General features: G+C 50.6%; 5 protein-coding genes across 6 annotated transcripts; all 5 read left to right on the top strand.

The window, feature by feature from the left end:
- The first annotated feature begins 1,045 nt into the window (after nucleotides 1-1,045).
- On the top strand, nucleotides 1,046-2,644 carry LOC101762386. Its single transcript, XM_004977464.4, has one exon. The coding sequence runs from the start codon at nucleotides 1,046-1,048 to the stop codon at nucleotides 2,642-2,644; it is 1,599 nt and encodes a 532-aa protein (XP_004977521.4).
- A 2,459-nt stretch (nucleotides 2,645-5,103) lies between these two features.
- LOC101761971 (DDT domain-containing protein PTM) lies at nucleotides 5,104-13,032 on the top strand. Of its 2 annotated transcripts, none has more exons than XM_004977463.4 (10): nucleotides 5,104-6,817; nucleotides 6,930-7,601; nucleotides 7,718-8,975; nucleotides 9,471-9,771; nucleotides 9,862-9,986; nucleotides 10,067-10,527; nucleotides 10,618-10,646; nucleotides 10,779-11,441; nucleotides 11,532-12,558; nucleotides 12,647-13,032. In XM_004977463.4, the coding sequence occupies exons 1-9, from the start codon at nucleotides 5,442-5,444 to the stop codon at nucleotides 12,500-12,502; spliced, it is 5,856 nt and encodes a 1,951-aa protein (XP_004977520.1). In that variant the 5' UTR covers nucleotides 5,104-5,441; the 3' UTR covers nucleotides 12,503-12,558; nucleotides 12,647-13,032. The 2 variants fall into 2 exon arrangements, with proteins under 2 accessions (XP_004977520.1, XP_022683907.1); XM_022828172.1 differs by having other exon boundaries at nucleotides 12,623-13,032.
- A 379-nt stretch (nucleotides 13,033-13,411) lies between these two features.
- LOC101761564 (caldesmon) lies at nucleotides 13,412-15,712 on the top strand. Its single transcript, XM_004977462.2, has 3 exons — nucleotides 13,412-13,907; nucleotides 14,198-14,383; nucleotides 15,497-15,712. The coding sequence occupies exons 1-2, from the start codon at nucleotides 13,518-13,520 to the stop codon at nucleotides 14,366-14,368; spliced, it is 561 nt and encodes a 186-aa protein (XP_004977519.1). The 5' UTR covers nucleotides 13,412-13,517; the 3' UTR covers nucleotides 14,369-14,383; nucleotides 15,497-15,712.
- Nucleotides 15,713-15,792: 80 nt separating this feature from the next.
- On the top strand, nucleotides 15,793-19,984 carry LOC101761173 (leucine-rich repeat receptor-like protein kinase PXC1). Its single transcript, XM_004977461.3, has 3 exons — nucleotides 15,793-16,510; nucleotides 17,057-18,966; nucleotides 19,079-19,984. Exons 2-3 carry the CDS (start codon nucleotides 17,388-17,390, stop codon nucleotides 19,786-19,788), a joined length of 2,289 nt encoding a protein of 762 aa, XP_004977518.1. The 5' UTR covers nucleotides 15,793-16,510; nucleotides 17,057-17,387; the 3' UTR covers nucleotides 19,789-19,984.
- Nucleotides 19,985-21,177: 1,193 nt separating this feature from the next.
- On the top strand, nucleotides 21,178-22,101 carry LOC101776985 (probable inactive leucine-rich repeat receptor kinase XIAO). The gene is made up of 2 exons (XM_004978309.3): nucleotides 21,178-21,667; nucleotides 21,810-22,101. Exons 1-2 carry the CDS (start codon nucleotides 21,457-21,459, stop codon nucleotides 22,043-22,045), a joined length of 447 nt encoding a protein of 148 aa, XP_004978366.1. The 5' UTR covers nucleotides 21,178-21,456; the 3' UTR covers nucleotides 22,046-22,101.
- The last annotated feature ends 766 nt before the right edge of the window (nucleotides 22,102-22,867 follow it).

The raw sequence follows: 22,867 nt of genomic DNA, 5'->3' as shown, positions 1-22,867 counted from the left end.
CGGCGGCTCGTCGGCCGGCTCCGTGCGGTCAGCCGTCGTTCGCAATGACACCGGTTTCGGTCCAGTGGCTTAGTGGGCCTCGACACTACTGATCTGGCCCATAGCGGTTGCAGTGGGCTGAGGTGATCGGTGTACTGCCTCGGCTCACATAGGCAATGGTTTTTTTTTTTACGAGACGTAGGCAATGAATGGAAGTGGCGCTATCTATCATCAGAGGCCGAGCTCTGTCCATTTGAGACAAAGGGGCTCTTACGGTCGAATACTGGCTACACGTCAGACAGCGGAAATTGAAGGCATTCGCGTGTTGGCAGCTAGCCGTATATATGGACGATGGATCATACTAGCTGCTTAACTGCCGGCAGGTCCAACATCTTTTTGTAGCTTGTACTGTATATCCAGCTTCGTCCTCCTTCCGGCACGTGTCGCTCGGTCACTCGGAAACTCCCCATCTCGAGACTAGTACGTAAGAGACACGAGACGGCTTACGTGTGTTTGCCATAAGACACGAGGAAATCGCCAAACGCGCTGCGTCCCACTCCATCGAGCCTTGTAACCTCCCTACGTGTCGTGGGCAAGTGAACTCGTGACCCATGGACAACGTAGGACCAGCTCAGAATATAGCAACCGAGAAGAGAAAAACGCCCGCTGCCGCTGGCTGCGCCAATCATTGGAAGTGCCGCGCCGGCGAACTTCCCGAGCCACGACACCCGCACGGAGACACGCCGGGTCCCGGACGACGCGCCCCCTTGCTTCTCGCGCGCCTCCCGACCCTCCCTCCATCACCGTGGCCGAATAATCCCCGGGCGATGCCGCAATTGCTGCTCGGTTTCAACTCCCAGCAGCCACCACACTCCCCACTGCTCACCCCGTGACAGGGAGGTGACACTACCGATGCCAATCCACTGCAGCTGCAGCTTTCCAATGCTCCTTGCCCACCCCACCAAAGCCGTTGGCGCGCAGATGCCTTTTGACCTCACGCCGTCACGCGCGCCGCGTACATAACCCAACTGCCGCCCGGCCATCCACTTCGCGAGCGACGAGCGGGATGCGGAAGCTGCGAGAGCCGAGGGGCGGCGGGGAGAAGGTGGGCGTACTGGCCTTCGAGGTGGCCGCGCTCATGTCGCGGGCCGCCGGCCTGTGGCGCGCGCTCGGGGACCCCCACCTCGCGCGCCTCCGCGCCGAGGCCATCCGCCTCGAGGGCGTGCGCCGCCTCGTGGCCGACGACGACGCCGCGCTCCTGGCCCTCGCGCTCGCCGAGATGACCGCCGCGTGCCGCGACCTCTCCCGCGCCGTCGCGCGGCTCTCCGCGCGCTGCGCCGACCCGCTCCTCCGCCGGTTCAACGCCCTCTTCGCGGCCCTCGTCAAGGGCGGCGGCGGCGCCGACCCGCACGGGCTGCGGTACGCCACCGAGAAGAAGATGGACCGGAAGGCGCGCAAGATGCAGCGCCTGGTGGCGTTCACCGCGCACCTGTGCCACGAGCTCGACGTGCTCGCCGAGCTCGAGCAGGCCGTGCGCCGCGACATGCAGCGCGCGGCGAACGGAGGGGAGTGCGCGCGCCGCGTGGCGCGGCAGAGGCAGGAGGTCGAGCGCCTCCGCGGGGCCTCCCTCTGGAACCGGAGCTTCGACTACGCCGTCCGGCTGCTCGCCAGGTCGCTCTTCACCATCGTGACGAGGATCACAGAGGTGTTCGACCTGGAGCCCACGAACATCTCCATCTCCTCCTCCATGGATGAAGACCCCAACTCCAAGGTCTCGCGGCTTTCTTGGAGCAGCTCGTTCGTGAGCAGCAGCATGCAGTCCATGGTGTACCCTTCCGACGTCGTGGCCGCGGACACTCCTGGGAGGATGCTGCGTGCAAGATCCAGCAAGTCTACCAGCGGCGACGCTCGTCGGTTTCTCATGTCCAGGAGCAAGAGCTTGAGGCAGCAGCTCAAGTGGCCGGCGGCTGGCAGGCACCTCGTCGGCTGCGTGGTCACGGGGAGCAATTCTCCGGTCAGAAACGGGTGGACCCATGGCGACGCTGACCTTCCACTGAGCTTCAGCTACATATCCGCAGCCAGCAACGACGATTATTACAGCAGCATCAACTTCCAGCACCAAGCGGATCATCACACGAACGCGAAGCCTTCGACGGCCGTGTTCGAGTCCACACACGACGTTCTGACCAACGCGCCGGCGACGTCCCTCGGCGGCGCCGCCCTGGCGCTGCACTACGCCAACCTCATCATCTTCATCGAGAAGCTCGCCATCTCACCTCACCACATCTGCTCCGACGAGAGGGACGACCTGTACGGCATGCTGACGGACAGGATCCGGGCGTCTCTCAGAGCGCGCCTCAAGCCGTTCGCCGCCATGAACACGCCCTGCGATCCCGTCCTGGCCGCCGAGTGGTCCGACACCGTGCAGAGGATTCTGGGATGGCTGGCTCCGCTCGCCCACAACATGATCCGATGGCAGGCCGAGAGGAACTTCGAGCAGCGAAACGTCGCGTCGAGCGCTGGCGTCCTGCTTCTGCAGACGCTCCATTTTGCAGACCAGAGGAAGACTGAAGCTGCGGTGACCGAGCTGATCGTTGGTCTGAATTACCTCTGGAGATTTGGGAGGGAGCTTGATGCAAGGGCCAAATTGGAGTCAGCAGGTTAGCGATGGTTGTGTGAGATTACTCTGGGTGACATGTGTCAATATCATATCTGTAATTGCGGTTGCAGGAGGCTGTCAAGTGTCAACTGAACTGAACTAGATGGTCTTGGGATATTAAACTTGGGAGATAGCATCTCTTAGACAGAACAACACCTTGCTAATTTTGCTCCGTCAACGATGCTCCCAAGAAACAGGCACCAATCAACACCTCGTCACCCGTCAGCTTGGATGCTGCTGTTTCTGTACATCTGATCTGCAGTTCTGATAGTTCAACAACTTTCCATGTAAAGATCTACTATGTACTAATAAAGGAGACACATCAGATTTGCAGTGCTTCATGAAAAATTTTTAAGGTCATTTAAACACAACTGAATTCATTATGCTTGTATTTGTACATAATGCGCTTCGAGTGGCCTCGTCTTAGTCAACATCTGTAGTTGAATGTCGATTTACCAATTACTTCGTACTTTGTGTATTGGTATCGTGACGAACTAAACAGTTATGACTCCTAATATTCTTTTCTAGCAACTCTTGCAGATGATTTGAAGTACTTAAAAGGCACTGAGATTTTGACATATGCTCCACCAATCCAGCGGCATCCTTATAGAATTCAGTTTTTCCTCCTCCTTTTTTGAAAGAAATTCAGTTTTCTTTGCAATGCAAAGATTTATGTTTGCAAGGTGATGAACTGGGCAGATCTGTAACAAGTATATAAATCTGGCCTGAGGAGGCCCGGCCTCTTATGGCCCAACTAGCATTGCAATCAGGCCCAACTAGATAATTCTGTCTGATAAGCTGTTAAGATGATGGGCCCTGGTATATGTTTTCGGCCTGAAATGAATTAGACTTTTCCTTATTAGCCCGGTCCATGAAACGCCATGCCTCAACCCAAACAAAGAGGACCGCACACAAGTTTTCTTTTGCAAAAAATGACAGCGGGAGAAGTGAACATACCTTCACCCAAACCAAAGAACCAAAATAGCAGTTAGCATTAAACTAAAAAAAATAAACATGTGCTTCAGCCTTCCCGAAGTTATGCTCCCTTTGTACTTGTCAGGTTAAATAAAATTATTACATAAGAAGAATGTAGAGAACACGTTCTCAGCTCATGAGAGAATCTCTTGTAACTGAGAATTTATGCATTTTAAAACTTAGTTTCAAATTGCCTTTAGATTTTATGTTATTAATTTCAATCATTGTGTCTTATCATGCTATTCAATTCACCTTTGAAGTTGACTACCGGCATGTTTGAACTTCAAATGCTTCATAGAACCTTGGTTGGGCTATGAAAATTCCCTTAAGATTCGAAATTCTCATATAATCCTCATGGGTTTCACATTTGCTTTCTTGTCGCTGATTCAAAAAAGCCCATGTGACAAGTAAAACACCTGAAATTGTTGAGGCAGTTGTCCGAGCCAAACTCTCACTTAGAAACAACGACAATGCACATTTTTGTTAGATTGCATCCAATTGCTCCAAAATAGATCCATAGCCTCACCTAGTGTTCAACCAACGTCCTAGTGACACGAATTGAAATATAAAAATAATTGGCTAGTCAACCGAGCTTGGGAAGATGCTATGCTACAATATAGCAGTTCCTAGGGCTTACATTTTAGCATCCAACATATCATAACGGCAGACCACACCGGTTCATTACATTGTCAGATTCTACACTTCCAATCATGTAGGTTATTATGGCTGAAATAGTGAAATGAACGCATAAACAAGCAATTCGAGAGAGACACGGCGACAACATTTTGCCTAGTGCACGTACGGGTGTGGAGACGTTCATGATAGTTCAGTGTAAGCCTATGTGCAAAGATAGAACTAGAAGCACCAAAGGGTACATACACAGGTACCTCGCGCCTCGTTCACCAGTGGGCACACCGCACACAAAGCAACCGCGGGCTAGGAGCGAGAGTGCCGAGGGGCACCGCAGCACACCAACAGGCAAGTCCGGGACTTGGCGCGAGCGAACCGTTGCCCCCCTGCCCTACCTGAGCAAGCAAGCTGACGGCACCTCCCTCCACCGTTTTGAATTTGAAAAACTCGGAGCACCTCCCTCCCTCCTTCCCTCCACCGCCTTGCGGCCGTCGACCAGCGGCCGTCGTACGTGCAAGACCTGGTGTGGTGGAACGCGCGCAGGCTGACCCGGTTCAGCCAGCTCGCGCGCGGACACGACGAGGCTACACGCTCCCAGAAACTGAACCGGGTCCGCCCCCGCCCGCGCGCCCGCATCCGCCCACGAAGGAACGAACGAACCAGCAGCTCTCCCGAACCAGCCGGCAGCCAACCGTGCGGGTCGGTCCGCACACGCGCGCCACGACCCGAACCCGCTCCCCCGAAAAGGGAACTCGAACCGGAGTGCCGCGAGCCAGGCTGGTGCGAGTCGGGTGCGGCTCGGCCCTCGCCTAGTGTGCTCGCCCGTGCTCTAGTTCTCTTCTCTTCCCTTTTCCCCTTCCCCTCCTCCCCCATCATCTCCACCTCTTCCCCCAACTCCTCTCCGCCGCCTCGCCTCCCACCGCCGCCATCGCCATAGGGTTGGGAGCCCTGCAGCCGACCTTCCCCATATCCCGTTCCATTCATCCACACAGGCTTCTCGCTGCCCCCTTCGCCGCAGAAGGACCCAATCGGCGGCTTCCGCAACTCCCAGATTCGTATCCGGCCACATCCATCCCCGCATCCGCGCCGGCGCCGCCTCCGCTTCACCAGTACCGTCGGAATCTGTCCTGGAGGTCCCCGATTCGCGATGAGGATGGTTCTGTAGGGCGCACTCGCTAGGGTTTTCGGGCCCGGTACCATGGACGCCGTGGAGCCCCGGGAGGGTTCTGATCGGGTGCTTGACGCCTCCTCCCCTGCGGCGGCCCTGGCGCCGGCTGCTGACGAGGTGAAAATGGAGGCCGCCGATGGAGGCGCTGCGGTGGGAGAACCTGCTGCGGCACGCGCGGCCAGTGAGGCGGAGGCGGGTGAAGGCGTCACGGCGGAGCATGGGTGTGATGTGGGGGCCTCGGTGAGCGAGCCAAGGATGGAGGTTAATGAGGGCGGTGCAGCGGGCGGAGAGCACTCCGCGGCGCCCGAAGCAATCGAGGTGGACGAGGGCGGCACTGCGGGCCAAGGACACTCTGCCGTGCCTGCAACGAAGGAGGTGGATTTGGGCTGCATTCAGGGGGAAGTACAAGATGTGGCTCCTGTGGTCTCTGAAGCGAAGATGGACGTGGACGAGGGTGGTGCTGCAAGCAAAGAGAACTCTGGATCTTCCACACTGAGCGAGGTGAATGTGGGGAGCATCCCAGAGGCAGTGCAAGATTTGGCTCCCGTGGCGTCTGAAATGAAGATGGAGGTGGATGAAGGCTGTGTTCAGGAACAAGAGTGCACTGCAGCGGCTGCGGAAGGCGAGGTTAAGATGGAGGAAGGTGATGGCAGAGTGGTGAATCAAGGGCCTGCTACACCGGCTGATGGCCTTCAGGTGAAAGAGGAGGTAGGGGAATGCTTGGTGGGCCGCTACATTGGCCGGAGTGCTCCGGGGCATGCGAGGATTCTGATTGGGAAGGTTGCATCCTACGATAGCACAACTGGGGCCTACAGTGTGGTGTTTGAAGATGGACACGGCGAGGATTTGGGGCTTCCTCAACTCCTGGAATTTCTCATGTCCTATGAGAATGGTGCATTAGGCATGAAAGTGAGCTGCAGGAAAAGGAAGCTAGACTTGCTGGTTTCATCAGGGAGTGCCTCGGAGATGAAAGAGCCAGCAAGTACTAGGCAGAGGGTTGGAGGATGCAAGTCGTCTGCCAGGCCTGATGCACTGCAGCATAGTGGATCTGGCTCAGATATGTCTGAGGATGTTGAATCTTCGAGTAATTCATCAGATTTCACTAAAGAAGGACCATCTGAGCCATGCCCTCCTGTACAGGCCGTGGAGTTGCCTCCGTCATCGGGAGACATTCCTGTGCCAGAAGAGTCCATAAGTTATCTCTTTTCTGTCTATAACTTCCTGCGATCGTTCAGCGTGCAGCTGTTCCTGAGTCCATTTGGGCTGGATGATTTTGTTGCGGCCATTAATTGCAGTGCGCAGAATAACTTGTTGGATGCTGTACATGTCTCACTATTGCGCGCACTGAAGCGGCATCTTGAATCTAAATCTGCTGGAGGATCTCAGCTTGCTTCAAATTGCTTGAAGTAAGTACTCTATATTTCAACCCCTTCTTAACTACAATAACTATTTTGTAACTGCTGTGTTTCCTTACTTAAAATTCTGATAGTAATTTCACTTCCCTTGAACTATGTGCAGGTATCTGGATTGGACATTATTAGATGCATTGACCTGGCCAACTTTCTTACTAGAGTACCTGTATGTGATGGGTTGCGTTAAGAATCTAGGGGGACGGAGTTTTGGTAGAAGCCTCCTAGCCACGGAATACTATAAACTTCCTGTTGCCATGAAGCTGAGGGTGCTGCAAATACTCTGTGATCATGTCATTGAATCAGATGAGCTCAAAACTGAACTGGAGGACCGAGAAGGCTACAACGAGGAGATGGAATATGAGGTGGATTCTAGCGCCTTTTTGGAGGCTGGTTCAAGAGCAGTCTCAACCAGAGCCTCAAAGGCCTCTGCTTACAAAAATATGAATGATTTGCAGAACGTGGAAATCACTCCAAATGTAACAAATTCAGAAGGTACTGTAGCGGACACTTCTCAGGATGGCAACAGTGATGATTGCCGAATATGTGGAATGGATGGGACTTTGGTATGCTGCGATGGCTGCCCATGGGCTTATCATTCGAGATGCATTGGTCAAAACAAAGCCTTCCTTCCTCAGGGAGAATGGTTTTGTCCAGAATGTGTTATTAACAAGCTCGGACCAACTTCGTCAAGAATTGAGCGTGGTGCAAGAGGAGCTCAAACGTTTGGCATTGACATGTGCGGGAGGCTATTCTTAGGAACTTGCGACTATTTGCTGGTGTAAGTTCTTGCAAATTGATCATACAATACTTCAGTTTTACTAATGATTTGTTCTGCATGACCTGCTACGGTTTGTCCTATACTTCCTTTAATATTTGCTCCATGAAATACTGCAGGATCGGAACATCTTCAGCTGCGGAATCTTATTCAAGATATTACAATCGTTATGATGTTGTCAAGGTCCTCCAAAGACTTGCTCTCTCAGATGCATATGTGGATATATGCAGTCAAATAGAGGAATACTGGAAGCATTTACTTGGTATAGCTCAGAGCGAGAGATCAAAAATAGGTAAAGAAGTTGGTGTGAGCCATACTCCACAATCCGGTATGTTGAGTTTTACTCCTATCAAAGCAGGAGATGGAAGTGTCTGGACAACTTTAAAAGATGGTGGGGACAGTAAAACAGTAGCACTTCCTCAAACATATATGCAGCAGAAATTTGTGTCTAATGAGGAACAAAAATGCATGCCCAGCTTAGTTGCTGCCGCCGAGAAGAATGCTGAAGTTTGCAATCAAACTCTATCAGCTCAGTACAACATACACGATGCACCCAGAAATGGAGCTTTTGGACCATCTGTGGTATCGTCAATTTCTCATCAGAATGGATCCGCTGTAAAGGGTGCGTATAACATAGCGCACGTACAGCCAGCTCAGAGTATATCCCGTCCAGACTTACCCACCAACGTTGGAAGTAATGGCATGCCTAGGCAAGGTACCGTGAGCACCATTTCTGCAAAGGCAGAATCATTTTGTCCATCTTATCAAGGTAAACAACACCTTCAGCTGTTTGCTGAAAGATCTGGAAACATGAGTGGTGGCAAGGCAGCAAAATTGTCGTATTTTAAACCACAGGCTTACATGAATCTCTACAATCATGGCAATATTGCAGCATCTGCTGCTGCCAATCTTGCTGTTATTACATCTGATGAAGGTAAGGTTTCAGCATCCAAACAGACTGCAAACCCAAGGAAAAGAATGGCTGCAGACAATTCCCTACAGTTGAAAGCATTTTCCTCAGCAGCCGCACAATTTGTTTGGCCAAGTACTGAAAAGAAGCTTATGGAAGTCCCAAGAGATAGGTGTGGTTGGTGCCTTGCTTGTAGAAGTTCAGCAATTGGAAATAAAAAGGCTTGTTTTCTTAACATGGCCACTGCAAATGCTGCTAAAGGGTCTGCTCGAATTCTTAGTGTCATGCATGTAATAAAAAATTCTGATAGCCATTTCCCCAGTATTGTTGCTTATTTAGCCAACATGGAGGAAAGTTTGCGTGGCCTATTAGTTGGTTCACTACAGGACGCGCAGCAGAAAGAACGATGGCATCAACAACTACGAGAAGCTTCCGACTGCAGAACTGTAATACCCCTATTGCTTGAGGTGAGTTATAGCATTCAGTTAATAACTTTCTGTATCCTTTGATACTCCTCAATATTCTACAACCAAGTCATGATATAGTATATAACCCTGAATGCTGTCAGCAAGCGGTGGCATTAAATAGATTACTAATTTCAGATTTCTCATGCAGCTTGAGCTAGATACATTATATTCCTGCATGTATGCTTTTAATAAAGGAAATTACCTCTACATACAATGTTACAAACTGTTAAAGATTTAGTATGCAATAAAGGATATTGAAAGAAAGATAAAAGTTACGATTAAGAACGTTATTGTCATAAATGGTAGTCACAGGAAGCGAGCCTAGCTCAACTGGTTGGGGTTGGAGTCCTCTTGAACGCGAATTTGTGTGCCCATTTCTTCTTCTTAATGAAAAACCACATAATTTCTCCTAGGTTGGATCTCCTTTTTTATATAAATGGTAGTAAAAATGACTACAATTGTTATGTCAGTAAAAATTGTTACTATCCTATGCAGTTGGAAAGCAACATCCGTGGAGTGGCATTTTCTGCAAGCTGGTTGAAGCCAATAGATGACTGGCCTGTGGAATCTCCTGGTCTATCAGCTGGAGCATCTCGTCCTGCACAATACCAAAAACGTGGAGCTGGTGGAAGGCGTGGCAGAAGACGTTCGTTGGCATCTGAATCTGGTACCACTACTGCTACTGCTACTGATGATGACAACAGCTGGACTTGGTGGACTGGAGGAAATATTTCAAAACGTACTTTGCAGAGGGGGGCTGTTCTATGTTCAACCATAAGAAAAGCTGCTCGCCAAGGTACTGTGCATTTTAACTGTTACTAGCCTTATTTCATCCTCTATCAGTCTCCAGGGCATGAACAAGTTGGCGTGTTTTGACTCCTACTAGGTGGTAAAAAAAGGATAGCAGGTTTACCTTACCATGAAGCTTCCAATTTTCCAAGACGATCCCGTCAATTTGCTTGGAGAGCATGTGTTGGACTAAGCCAGACTTCATCTCAACTTGCTCTGCAGGTTAGCACTTCTGTTCTGGTGTCATAAAAGAGTACTATCAAACCTACTTTAGCAATGATCCTAATATTCATTTCTCACAGGTTAGATATCTTGATGCCCACATTAGATGGAAGGAATTCATCCCTCCAGATCAAATTCCTTCAGATGGAAAAAGTTCTGATGCTGACTTTTCTGCCCTCAGAAATGCCGTAATCTGTGATAAAAAAATAATTGACAATAAGATAAGATACGCACTTAAGTTTCCCAACCAGAAGCATCTTCCTGTGCGTGTGACAAAAAATATCTTGGAAGCAGAAGGTGATCAGGATGAAAATAGCAAATTGTGGTTTTCCGAAAACCACGTGCCACTGTACATGTTGCGAGAATATGAGCAGAATTCTGGGAGTAGCTCCTTGCCTAGTCCAGGAATTTCAAACTCTATCTGTTTCACCAATTTGTACCCAAGGCAAGTAAAAGCATATACCGGAGATGTCTTTTCTTATCTCTTTCACAAAGGAGATGTTTATCCCTGCACCTCATGCAAGAAGGATGTTATGTACAGGTTTGTTTTTCCACTTCGCTCTATATGTAATAAACTGATCACATTTTTTTTTGAGATACTAACTTCTGTATTTTTGTTGATTGCATGCAGGGATGTTGTTAAATGCAGCTCTTGTCAAGGTATGGGTCTATAGCATGCGCTTTAGATAATCTGTTTTCCTTTTTTATCCTCATAGTATCCAAGAAGATTATTGACCGATTTGAGCTTTCCAATGCTTAGTCTCACTATTGCTGTCTAAAAATAACTTTCAGGTAATTGTCATAAAGAGTGTACATCAAGATCTATTGTTAGCAAAGGAGTCAGTGCTACTTCCAATTTGACATGCAAGCTATGCCTCCAGAAGCGGAATCTTATGCTTACAAGTTACAATACAAATGCAAGTTATATCCGGCCCCAACAGAAGAGTACTGGCCAACAGCAAGTGACCGCTCCCAAAATTATCTTCAAGGTTAGTTCTTCCCATTCTGCTGAACCTACCCTGAAAGTTGAAGCGCAGACAGTCCCAAAGGTTAAAGCACAGCCACTTGCAAATGTGGAAGCTCAGCCAATTATGAATGTGAAGGCCCAGCCAATCGCGAAGGTGGAATCCCAGACACTTGCAAAGGTGGAAGCCTTGCCAATCACAAATGTGGCAACTCCGAATATCACTAGTGTACAAGCTGAGCCAAAGACAAAAGCAAAAAAGTCAAAGTCAGAAAAATCTAAGAAACCTAAAAAAGTTCAAGCGATAACATATTTTGGTCTTGTATGGAAGAAAAATAAGAATGACAAGGATGATGGAAGTGATTTCAGGGCGAACGATGTGATTCTTAAAAGTAAGGATGGTATAGGTTCGTCAATAAAACCAACTTGTTGCCTCTGTAACAAAACTTATTCTCCGGAATTCCTTTATGTTCGCTGCGAGAGGTGCAGAAGTAAGTCTATTTAGTATTGTTGCAGCTTAAAGCATTATCCTTTTGTGTTATGTTGTATTTTTTTAACATCTTGGTATTCCCTGCACACAGATTGGTTTCATGGTGATGCCTTACAACTTGAGGATGAAAGGATAGATGAGTTGGTTGCATACCGATGCTGTAGGTGTCGAAGGAGAGCCATACCCCAATGTCCTCATTCAGATGATTATATAAAGCCTGAACCAGAATGTAGTGAACAAACAGTTGCTACATCATCGCAGTCAACAATGCTATCTAGTGAGGGAACTTTCGCTTTAGTAGATCAGGACCCACTGCTCGCTTCATATGGAATCGTTGAACCGACTGGGGAAGAAACAGTGGATGCTGATTTATCAACCAACATGGTAAGCTTTGCCCCTGGAAGCAACAAGAAGCTGTCAATAAGACGAGCACAAACTAAAAATTGTGAATACCTTGATCAAGCAAGATCTGCGAATGAGTATTATATCCAGAATCAATCTCTGGGGAATGGGAACATCAATTTCAGCCACATGAATGAATATTCCTTTTCGGAGGCTGACAGCGTGCATGCTTCAGAGCTATTGGGGTGGGATTTTTCCCAAGGAACTGCATATGCTGCCCCTCCTGAATCCACTGCTACTCACCAAGCAAATGACACTAGTGGTGGCAACTTTGCAATTGATCAATATGAACCCCAGACTTATTTCTCATTTACCGAGCTGCTTGAAGCTGATGATACGCAGCTTGATAATGCATTTGGGATGTCTACTAGTCTGCAAGACGATGGCAACTGCACAGGAAACTTCGATCAACAAGGAGCTGGTTTTGATGAAATGTATTTTATGATAGAAGATGGAGCTTCAAATATGAACTTCCCAACAGATGATCCCTCCCCTGATGTGGTAGCATGTTACAAGTGCCAGAACACTGAGCCACCACCTGATCTCAAATGTGCAGTCTGTGGCCTGCACATACACCGGCAATGCTCACCTTGGGATGAAAATGTGCTGCCTGCTGAGAGTGGCGATTGGAGTTGTGGTGGTTGTCGAGAATGGCGATGATTACTTCTGAACTTCATTGCATCTGTTGAGAGTGGCAGCGCCAGCTGTGATAGCAGGTAACCACCTTGATATTCCATTTTTATACGGATCGGGTTTCTGTTAACGATAACTAGGTTTTAGTTCCTGAACATGCTTTCTGTTTAGGTGGAAGGTATACGGTGAAGTGCGCCACGGATCTGGATGAAAATTTTCCATCAAGCTGTTATGATGCAGTGCTACTGAGGGTTGATTATTTGACATACAGTTAGACTAGCAATGACTGCTGCGGAGTTTACACTGTAAATACTAAAGGATGGGTCACGGAGACCATTTTCCATTCTTTAGAGTTTAACTTTATTTTTGGGGAGCTTTAGAGCTAGGAAATGCTGTTGGCAACATGATATATGGTTCTGAAAAACCATGTTCGTGTAATTGTATTACTTTCTTGCAACCTTCATTTTCTCCTCGTCTTTTCAGAGAGGCCTTTGTCAGAGTGGCCAACTGGCCACTGCCATTGCTATGCTTTACATATATTGCTTCCCTTCTTTTTATCACTATGCGAAAATGCATCGCATTTGCCCTTACATCTTGGTGCATATGCTGCTGCGATGTGGTGAATGATTTTTGAGAAGATAGCAATTGTGGTGCTCCATTTAGCTTGAGAAATTTGAGTGATGCTGAGAATGTTTCATCACCTTTTTTAGGGCAGAGAATGTTTCTCTTTTTTTAGGAAGAATTTTTCATCGTTGTATTTATGTTTTTGTTCTTGTTTCGTTTGTTTGAGCAAATTTTTGTTCTTGTTTCGTGTGAAATGAACACGGGAACTTGGCATTGGGCTAACACAAGTCGATCTGCAGGTCTCCGGCCCAATTCCTCTGCACCGCCCACATTCATTACTTGCATAATGTGGGTTGGTCTGTATTTTCGAAAAGGCGGGCCCAGTCGTAGGAGAGGGCCTTCTTCTACTTGTTCCCTTTGCTCCGCTCCGGCAGCTCTCTCCACCACCGCGATCTGTCGTCCTCCATTTGCGGCGGCGATGGCGCTCTCCTCCTCCCGGCCGCTCCACCTCCTGCGCCCGCTCCTCCGCGGCTTCCACGCCTCTGCGCAGGCCCTGTCGCGGGCGGAGCTGCACGAGTTCTCCAAGCCTAGCGGGCATCTGGGCAGCTGGGAGCCCGCTGGGGAGCCCCGGCAGGCGTGGGCACAGCTGGACCGGCTGCGCAAGGGGTACGCGCGAGACGTGCGGCAGCTGCGGCAGCAGTACGCGTACGAGGTGCAGCTGATGGAGGCTGAGCGGCAGCGGAAGGCTGAGGCGCGCGCCGAGGCCGCCCGCGTCGCCAACGAGGAGCGCAAGGCAGCCAAGGCCGCCGCCGCGCAGACGCGTGCGGCTGAGCGGCGCGCGTTCGAGGAGGACTTCCGCCAGGCCCTTGTACGTTTCCTTTCCCCGTCTCCTTCCCTCCCTTCCCCATCGTTCTCCCAGCTCGCCATTGCACACAACTTGTTTGGTGAATTGCCTCCTTAGAATGCGAGTCTTAACATTGTGTAAGTTGCTATGTTAGTTTGGGATTAAGAGGGCATCTAATCCTATACCTGCCTGTTTCAGCCATGTTAGCTTCAGTTCAGACGTATGCATAACAACAGCGTCTTTAGCACTCAACTGTAAAGCTACTTGAGATTGGTGCCGTAAAATGTTTGTGACCGAGATGAGATAACTTGCAGATGAAAGAAAGAGCTGAGAAGCTGGAGAGCTGGCGGAAAAAGGAGAAGCTCCAGGAGCAGAAGAAGGCGGAGCAAAAGGAACTCCTGCGCAAGAAGAGCAGTGTGTGGCTTGCTGAAGATAAACTTGAAGATCAAATACTCAATGCTATCAAGAATACCACTCCTCTATAAGTTTGATTATGTGAGGTGAGTTGTACTCTTTTTCTTTTTGTATTGTTGCTAACTTTTCTCATCCATCTAGTTTTGCTAACTTTTCTCATCCATCATGTTAAAATTTTTAACGTGTTTGTGATCAAAATTTAGAAGAATGCAGCCTAATGAAGTGGACACCATAAAATCAAGTTGTCTTAAATAGATGAAGTGCCTATACAGATTGCAAGTCATCATTTAAATTGTATGAGATTTGTAGTCTTTGATCCTACTTGAACATAAGTTCCCATGCAAATATTGAACCCACAACTTAAATGGATAATGCTTACACTGATCGAATTCTTCTTTAAGTCGTTTTAGTCTGTGAAGCATCATTCTTATGAACATATGGTGCTTACACTGATTGAAGTCTTCTTTAAGTCGTTTTAGTCTGTGAAGCATCATTCTTATGAACATATGGTGCTTACACTGATTGAAGTCTTCTTTAAATCGTTTTAATCTGTGAAGCATCATTCTTATGAACATATGGTTCTCCAGCTTTCTGAGTATACTTGTTGTGGCCACTGTTTGATTTTTCAGATTGAATCCATAGCACTCATTTCTAGAATGGAATGTAGAGTGGACTTTTGCTCAAATTAGTAGTATTTGTTTTTGTGATACAGCTTTGGATGAGAATTGCATGGCTAAAACTCTGATTAATAGATACAATGTATCAATGTATGCATTTAAGCATTTTGGTACTGAAATTTGTAAGATATGCTCCAGACAACCGGTGGGTTTTCATTTTCTTACTTGCATCCCCTCAGCATGGTTTTGGGGTTGTCACCTTGTTGACAGGCTTTATATTCAGTATAAACCTTCACTACATTATCCACTATTCTACTGCAGTTGACACGTGATGGGCAAGTGATCTATCTTGCTTTGAGTTTAATAAAAAAGTATTAGATTGTTGTCTGTCGAAGAAGGCAAATGCAAGTTTCTTCAAATACAGTACAATTTTTTCTTTTGTTGTGACCATTTCTTCTTTTATGATCCTTTGGTTGTTAAGATGGTTATGAACTTAACATGTCTTGAACTCAGCTATTAGTCTATCTGTCCATGCCCACACTCTTCCAGATACTGACTAGCATCATATATTCTGTTATGCAGGAAGCCAATAGTAGCATGCGAATCAAGAGGAGAGACATCACACATCTTTCATTCTCTCTGAGGACTAGTTTATAGCCAGCAACCAGACTCCCACCCCCTAAAGTTTAGTCCCGTCACATCGAATGTTTATATACTTAGGAGTATTAAACATAGACTATTTACAAAACTCATTGCACAGATGGAGGCTAAACGGCGAGACGAATCTATTAAGCCTAATTAGTCCATGATTTGACAATGTGCTGCTACAGTAACTATTTGCTAATGGTGGATTAATTAGGCTTAATAGATTCGTTTCGCTGTTTAGCCTTCATCTGTGCAATTAGTTTTATAATTAACTCATATTTAGTCCTCCTAATTAGTCTCTGAATATTCGATGTGATACGGACTAAACTTTAGCTCAAGGAACCAAACACCCCCTAGGCAATAAGAATAAATAAGAATCAGTTTAGGTTTGAGATGTAATGTCATATGTTTGTTAGTTATACTGGATCACATCAAGCTGCTTGGAGAGGTGGTTTTCCTCGATTCTTCACGGAGCAGAAATGATTTCCTGCACTCAGAACTGCTGCTGTCCAAAGTTTGTTGCCCTCCTTTTCTTCTTGTGGATTAAAGATATAATGATTCGCTATTTGTTCTCGTTTGTATAAACTCTTGGCACGATCTGGAAGAAAAGGACGTCGCTCTCGAGTCATGTGATTTCCCTTTGGCAAATTTTTTTTCTTGTTAGTTCGATGAATAGCTACATCCATACTGTTAATACTTTTTTATTCCTTTTTTTATTGTTGAGGCATCATGCATTCATGCTGCTACTATTTTGTCCTAATTGGCGCCCCCGCAATGGTGCAATCAACTCGCGAGAGAAACGGGATGTGATGACTGATGAGAAGGTGAGCGTGAAAAGAAGAGGGGCAAAGCAAAATGGAGCAAAAGCCCCGCATGATGAGTCCATTACCTTTCTTGTCACGCCGAAAGAGGATCATGATTTCACCCTCAGCCCTGTTTCTCATTCTCAAGGTAAACTTGCATCTTGATGGTCCATGGTTCATGTCCCAGACCTGAAGCGTAACATTATTTTAGAGCACTAGAATTTCTGTAAAGGATCATGTAGCATGCAGACTAGTCCAGGCCTGTTTGCAACAAGAGTACTTTTCAGATTTTTAGGGAAAAAATAAAACTGTTTCTTCTGTAATTCTTGTGAAATTGTTGCATTTCCAAAATGGCCTTGTCCTTTTGAAACTAGCACTATGTGCTGCTGTGCATTGTGGAGTGATGGAGAAGCCTCCTCTCCTACCTAGGCCTAGGGGACCTATGAGCAGACAGAAAGGCCTTGTTTAGTTGGCCAATTTGGGAGGTGCCAAATTACTGTTACAGCACTGTAGCACACTGTAGCGTTTCGTTTGTATTTGTGAATTATTGTCCAAATATTGACTAATTAGGCTTAAAAGATTCGTCTCGTAAAGTACAACAAAACTGTGCAATTAGTTTTTAATTTCATCTACATTTAGTACTCCATGCATGTACCGCAAGTTTGATGTGATGGGGAATCTTCTTTTTGCATAGTGTCAAAGTTGGGAGTTGGGAGTAACTAAACATGGCCAAGGCCTAAACATGGCCAAACAGATCAAAAGCGAAAAGTGGAAGCCTCCAGTACTGACAAGCCTGCCACTGGGCTTTGGCCTGTCCAAAGAAAACAGTCGAGTGAAGACGTTGAAGAGGTTCCAGTTCAAACACCTCCCGATTTCAAAAATCAAAAGGCACGGTTGTTCTCTTGTTCCAATGCAGATTATGGAGCAGCCAAGATTACTCATGGCTCTGATTGAGTAATTCCTCCCTTTCCTCCATGCCGATCTTGTAATAGCCCCAACCACACTCGCCGTTGCGAACAGCAACGATGGCTCTGCAGTTCTTGGCGCGTTCCATGGGGTTCCTGGCGATATGGGCGTGCCTGAGCTTGGCAATGCCGGCGGCGGCGGCAGCAGCGGCCGCGACCGTGCCGCAGCCGGAGCCGGAGGTGAAGCCGAGCGACACGGACGCGCTCACCATCTTCCGCAACGGCGCCGACGCGCACGGCATCCTGGCCGCCAACTGGAGCAGCGGCGACGCCTGCGCCGGCCGCTGGACGGGCGTCGGCTGCTCCGCCGACGGCCGCCGCGTCACCTCGCTCGCGCTGCCGTCGCTGGACCTGCGGGGCCCGCTCGACCCGCTCTCCCACCTCGCCGAGCTCCGCGCGCTTGACCTCCGCGGGAACCGCCTCAACGGCACGCTCGACGCGCTCCTCCGCGGCGTCCCCAACCTCGTGCTGCTCTCTCTCTCCCACAACGACATCTCCGGCGCCGTCCCGGACTCCATCGCGCGGCTCCCCCGCCTCGCCCGCGTCGACCTCGCCGACAACAGCCTGAGCGGGCCCATCCCGGCGGCGGCGCTCGGCAAGCTCACCGGCCTCCTCACGCTCAAGCTCCAGGACAACCTCCTCACCGGCCTCCTCCCCGACGTCACCGCCGCGCTGCCCCGCCTCGCGGAGTTCAACGCCTCCAACAACCAGTTCTCCGGGCGGGTCCCCGACGCCATGCGCGCCAGGTTCGGTCTCGCCTCTTTCGCCGGCAATGCCGGCCTCTGCGGGCCCGAGCCGCCGCTACCGCCTTGTTCCTTCCTGCCGCGCGAGCCCGCCCCGACGTCGCCTTCGTCCGTGCCTTCCTCCATGGTGCCGTCGAACCCGGCGGCGTCCTCTTCCGTTGCTTCGTCCTCGCCGGCACTGGCCACACCGGAGTCGCTCGGCGGGGCTGGCAAGGGGGGCTTGAGCCCCGGCGCAATCGCCGGGATAGCCGTCGGCAACACCCTGTTCTTCTTTGCTCTGGCGTCGCTGCTTGTAGCGTGTTGCTGCTGCGGCCAAGGGGGCGGCGGCGAGCCTGCAGCCAAGAAGAGGAAGAGACGCGGCCGCGTGGGCCTCGAGGACGGAGACGGAGCGCTGTTCGGCCACCTCAAGGGGGAGCAACCGGCTCGTCCGGGCAGCGCCGGCAGGTGCAGCGACGGCGGCGACAGCGACGGTGCGCGCAGCAAGCTCGTGTTCTTCGGGGCGGACGGCGAGGGCGAGGAGGACGACGGCGGCGGCAACAGCGATGGCAGCGCCGGGGGAAGGCCAAGGGGCGGCGCGCCGCTGACCTCGCACCTGCAGGAGAGGCGGAGCAGGTTCCAGCTGGAGGAGCTGCTGCGCGCGTCGGCGGAGATGGTCGGCCGGGGCAGCCTGGGCACCGTGTACCGCGCGGTGCTGGGCGACGGGCGCATGGTCGCCGTGAAGCGGCTGCGCGACGCCAACCCCTGCGCCCGCGAGGAGTTCCACCGGTACATGGACCTCATCGGCCGGCTCCGCCACCCGCACCTCGTCCCCCTCAGGGCCTTCTACTACGCCAAGCAGGAGAAGCTCCTCATCTACGACTACCTCCCCAACGGCAACCTCCACGACCGCCTCCACGGTACCATCTCCGGCGATCTTTTTGTCGAGCATTGCCATTGCGTCATTGACCTGAATCTGACACGAACAAATGAACAATGTTGTTGCCATCGTCTGCTTGAATAATCATTCAGGACACAAGATGACAGGCGAGTCGCCGCTGGACTGGACGACGAGGGTGAGGCTGCTGCTCGGGGCGGCGCGCGGGCTGGCGTGCATCCACCGGGAGTACCGGACGTCCGGCGTGCCCCACGGCAACATCAAGTCCACCAACGTCCTGCTCGACAAGGGCGGCGCCGCCCGCGTCGCGGACTTCGGCCTCGCGCTCCTACTCAGCCCGGCGCACGCCATTGCCCGCCTCGGCGGCTACATGGCCCCCGAGCAGGCCGACAACAAGCGGCTCTCGCAGGAGGCCGACGTGTACAGCTTCGGCTTGCTCGTGCTGGAGGCGCTGACCGGCAGGTCGCCCGCGGCGCAGCACCCGCACCCCTTGCCCGACGCCGACGCGCAGAGGAGGGAGAAGAAGAGCAACGCGGCGGTGGCGGCGAGCCTCCCGGAGTGGGTGCGGTCGGTGGTGCGGGAGGAGTGGACAGCGGAGGTGTTCGACGTGGAGCTGCTCCGGTACCGGGACATCGAGGAGGAGATGGTGGCGATGCTGCACGTGGCGCTGGCGTGCGTGGCGCCGCAGCCGGAGCAGCGGCCGTCCATGGGCGACGTCGTGAGGATGATCGAGAGCGTGCCGGTGGACCAGTCGCCGATGCCCGAGGAGGACAGGGACGTCTCGGTGACGTCGCCGTCCATCGGCGTCACCACCGACGACGGGGGTGGCCGGCTCAGCTACTAGCCTGCTAGTTCAGGCAGCCTCGCCGTTCGTGCTTTGTTGACTGTAATGTAATGGTGTGATGTTCGTTAACGTAGTAGTAAGGTTTTGGTATTAACATTGTGCATTTGTGATGCTCAAGGCCATACGATATATTTGGGCCGATTTGTTGGAAGAACTGGATTCAGTAGTGGCAACCCGCAGTCGCACTCTTCCTCGATCTTGGATTGGTTCTTTGGTTGATACCTGATAATTTGCACTTGTCTAACTATGGGGCTGTTTGGATACGAGGTGCTAAACTTTAACAGTGTCACATCGGATGTTCGGATGCTAATTAGGAGGACTAAACATGAGCTAATTATAAAACTAATTGCAGAACCTTGTGCTAATTCGCGAGACGAATCTATTAAGCCTAATTAATCCATCATTAGCAAATGGTTACTGTAGCACCACATTGTCAAATCATGGACTAATTAGGCTTAATAGATTCGTCTCGCGAATTATACTCCATCTGTGCAATTAGTTTTGTAATTAGCTTATGTTTACTACTCCTAATTAGCATCCAAACATCCGATGTGACAGGTGTTAAACTTTAACAGGTGTTTCCCAAACACCCCCACATGTCCCAAGTGCTTGCATCTGTGTTTTATTCCTTTTCTTTTAAACGACTTTCCCTTTCCTATTGATAACGTGAAATTAATATCTATATCTCTTTTTCAAAACACGATATAGATTCTACTCATACACATATGCACCCACTAATGCTGCTGATCTTGAGATTGACGAAGTCTATAGGTACATCTCACTACTTATCGTATGCGTTTACTGTCGAAAGATAGCAAAAATAATCAGGCATGTAACCGTGTTTGGTACCTTACCACATTCCAACTTTTCATTTGCCAAATGTATGGTAAGCCATAACTTCTATAGCCAGCAAATCATTCACTATACTTGTGGTAAATTTTGGTAAAGAATACAGTAGAGCTCTTCTAGGGGTTAAGAGACTGTGGCATACCACGGCCCACACACCTATGGACATGAACCAAACGGCATCCATACTTGATCAAACTTGTGGCAATTTTGTGTAAAATTGAAGACGTATATACACTATGGACGATTAGTGAGAGGTTTTCTGTTTGCAACCAGCTACGTTTAAACGAGATGTGTTTCGTTGGACAAACAATCTGGTTTGATCAGAAGATAATATTGGAGGTGGAGCAATTGGAATTGGAATCCTGAAAGCACGGCGTCATCATTCCTGATGACAGTGACAGTTACCTTAGCATTTTCTAGTTGACGATGGACATGCTCCTTGCATCCCAACCCAATTTTGTGCTCATCTGGATACCGAAGATAGAAAAGGGTTGATGATCAGGATTCTTGTAATCCTTTCTCTTGACCACGTATATTTGATCTACTGCTCCACCTTCAACAAGGTCCTGAGCGGGTCCCTCGTGGCGCTCTGCGGCGCCTTCTCCTCCTTCACCGACAGCTACGTCGGGAGCGACGGGCGCGTGTACTACGGCGTGGTGACGCGCCGGGGCCTCCACACCTTCTCCCCGGACCCCGACGCGGCGTCCCGGGACCTGTCGTCCGCGCCGCGCTGTCGCTGCTGGTGTTCGCCACCATCGCGCTCCTGGACTCCGACACCGTGGCCTGCCTTACCCGGCGCTGGAGGTCAGCGAGCGCACCATGATGGCCGTGCTCCCCCGTCGTCGTCGGCGCCGCCGGGCATCGGGTACCCGGCGCCATCCGGCCAGCCTTGGCGGCCTCCCGCTTCTCGCCCGCCTCGACCTCAGCTTCAACAACCTCTTCGGCTCCATCCCGGTCAGGCTAGCGCGGCTGCCCCGCCTCGTCGCACTCGACGTCAGGAACAACTCCCTCACCGGCAGCGTCCCCGCCGGTAAGTATTTTTCTCTCTCTCTCTCTCCATCGATTCATTCATCCGCGCGAGCTTAAGCTTAGCTGTTTAATCCGGCCGCATCGATTCTTGATAGAAATAAGAAATAATGCTGATTGATTCTCTCTGCTTGCTTCGTCCCAAGAACTGGCGGCGAAGTTTCAGGCCGGCTTCCAGTACGGAAACGACCTGTGCGGCGCCGGCCTGCCGGCGCTCTGCCGGTGCTCCGCCCGGACCTCATCGACCCGGACAGGCCGCAGCCCTTCAGCGCCGGCATCTCGCCGCAAGTCACGGCCCCCTATTCGCGGCCACGGTGGTCGGCCCTATGCTGGCAGGGGGGGAGGGGGGGACAAAGGGTGCGTTGATTGGGAGTCAAACTGAACTCGAACGAATTCGGTCCTATGGGTTAGGTTGGACCTAAAGCGAATGTTGCTTAAGGATACGAGTCGAATGCATCCGCTCGAAACGAGCGGACACACTTGACCCACATTAACGCCGTCCGTTCATGCGGGCAGGTGAGTTGGCGCGAGGAGGGAGGGAGGGGGCGGCGGCCGGCATGAGGACAGGGAAGAGCGACGGCCGGCGTGGGGAGGGAGAGAGAGTGAGCGGCGGCTGGTGCGGGATAACCTGAGGTTCGGGCGGCCGTGGCTGAGAGCCCGAGCTTCGGGTGACTAACGGCGGTTGGGGAACCGGAGCTTCGGGTGATCGCAGTGGCGGCTAGGGAGAGCCCGAGGTCCGGGCGATCGTGGTCGCACGGGAGAACTCGAGCTCCGGGCAGCCACTTCATCTCCGTCCAGGCGGTGGCGACGTAGAGGTGTGGAGGAGGAGAGAAACCCAGGGCGTGAGGAGGTGGTGGTGTGAGAGGTGAGGAGTGCGAGGAGAGGAAAATAAGGTGGGGTAAAAAAAGAAAAGAGAATGACAGATGGATCCTGCAGCTACCAGGTGGGACCCGTTGATAACGGTTTTAAAACAGCATCCATCCCATCCTTCTAAATCCCTTCAACCAAACAAAAAATTGGAACGAATATATTCCTCTCATCTAAACACGAGGTGAGTTGAACCCAATCAAAAAAAGAATGAACCCAACCCGTTCCACCCATCCAAAACCAAACACACCAAAGCTTTTTTTCATCCATGTCAGTGACGCTCAGGGCCCACAGTTCCATCCATCACAAATAACGGCAACATCCAACAGAATGGCGA

This window comes from Setaria italica, chromosome VII (genome assembly GCF_000263155.2).
Source record: "Setaria italica strain Yugu1 chromosome VII, Setaria_italica_v2.0, whole genome shotgun sequence".
Taxonomy (NCBI): Eukaryota; Viridiplantae; Streptophyta; class Magnoliopsida; order Poales; family Poaceae; genus Setaria; species Setaria italica.
Note: the sequence above shows the minus strand (reverse complement) of the source record. Positions and strands in the feature narration are given on the sequence as shown.

Coding starts and splice junctions, on each gene's coding strand:
- LOC101761564 (XM_004977462.2), top strand. CDS start 13,518: ATGGCGCTCTCCTCCTCCCGGCCGCTCCACCTCCTGCGCCCGCTCCTC. Junction 13,908..14,197: donor AGGACTTCCGCCAGGCCCTT/GTACGTTTCCTT, acceptor GATAACTTGCAG/ATGAAAGAAAGAGCTGAGAA.
- LOC101762386 (XM_004977464.4), top strand. CDS start 1,046: ATGCGGAAGCTGCGAGAGCCGAGGGGCGGCGGGGAGAAGGTGGGCGTA.
- LOC101761173 (XM_004977461.3), top strand. CDS start 17,388: ATGGCTCTGCAGTTCTTGGCGCGTTCCATGGGGTTCCTGGCGATATGG. Junction 18,967..19,078: donor CCTCCACGACCGCCTCCACG/GTACCATCTCCG, acceptor ATAATCATTCAG/GACACAAGATGACAGGCGAG.
- LOC101761971 (XM_004977463.4), top strand. CDS start 5,442: ATGGACGCCGTGGAGCCCCGGGAGGGTTCTGATCGGGTGCTTGACGCC. Junction 9,987..10,066: donor CATCTCAACTTGCTCTGCAG/GTTAGCACTTCT, acceptor CATTTCTCACAG/GTTAGATATCTTGATGCCCA. Junction 11,442..11,531: donor TCGCTGCGAGAGGTGCAGAA/GTAAGTCTATTT, acceptor CCCTGCACACAG/ATTGGTTTCATGGTGATGCC.
- LOC101776985 (XM_004978309.3), top strand. CDS start 21,457: ATGATGGCCGTGCTCCCCCGTCGTCGTCGGCGCCGCCGGGCATCGGGT. Junction 21,668..21,809: donor CACCGGCAGCGTCCCCGCCG/GTAAGTATTTTT, acceptor CTTCGTCCCAAG/AACTGGCGGCGAAGTTTCAG.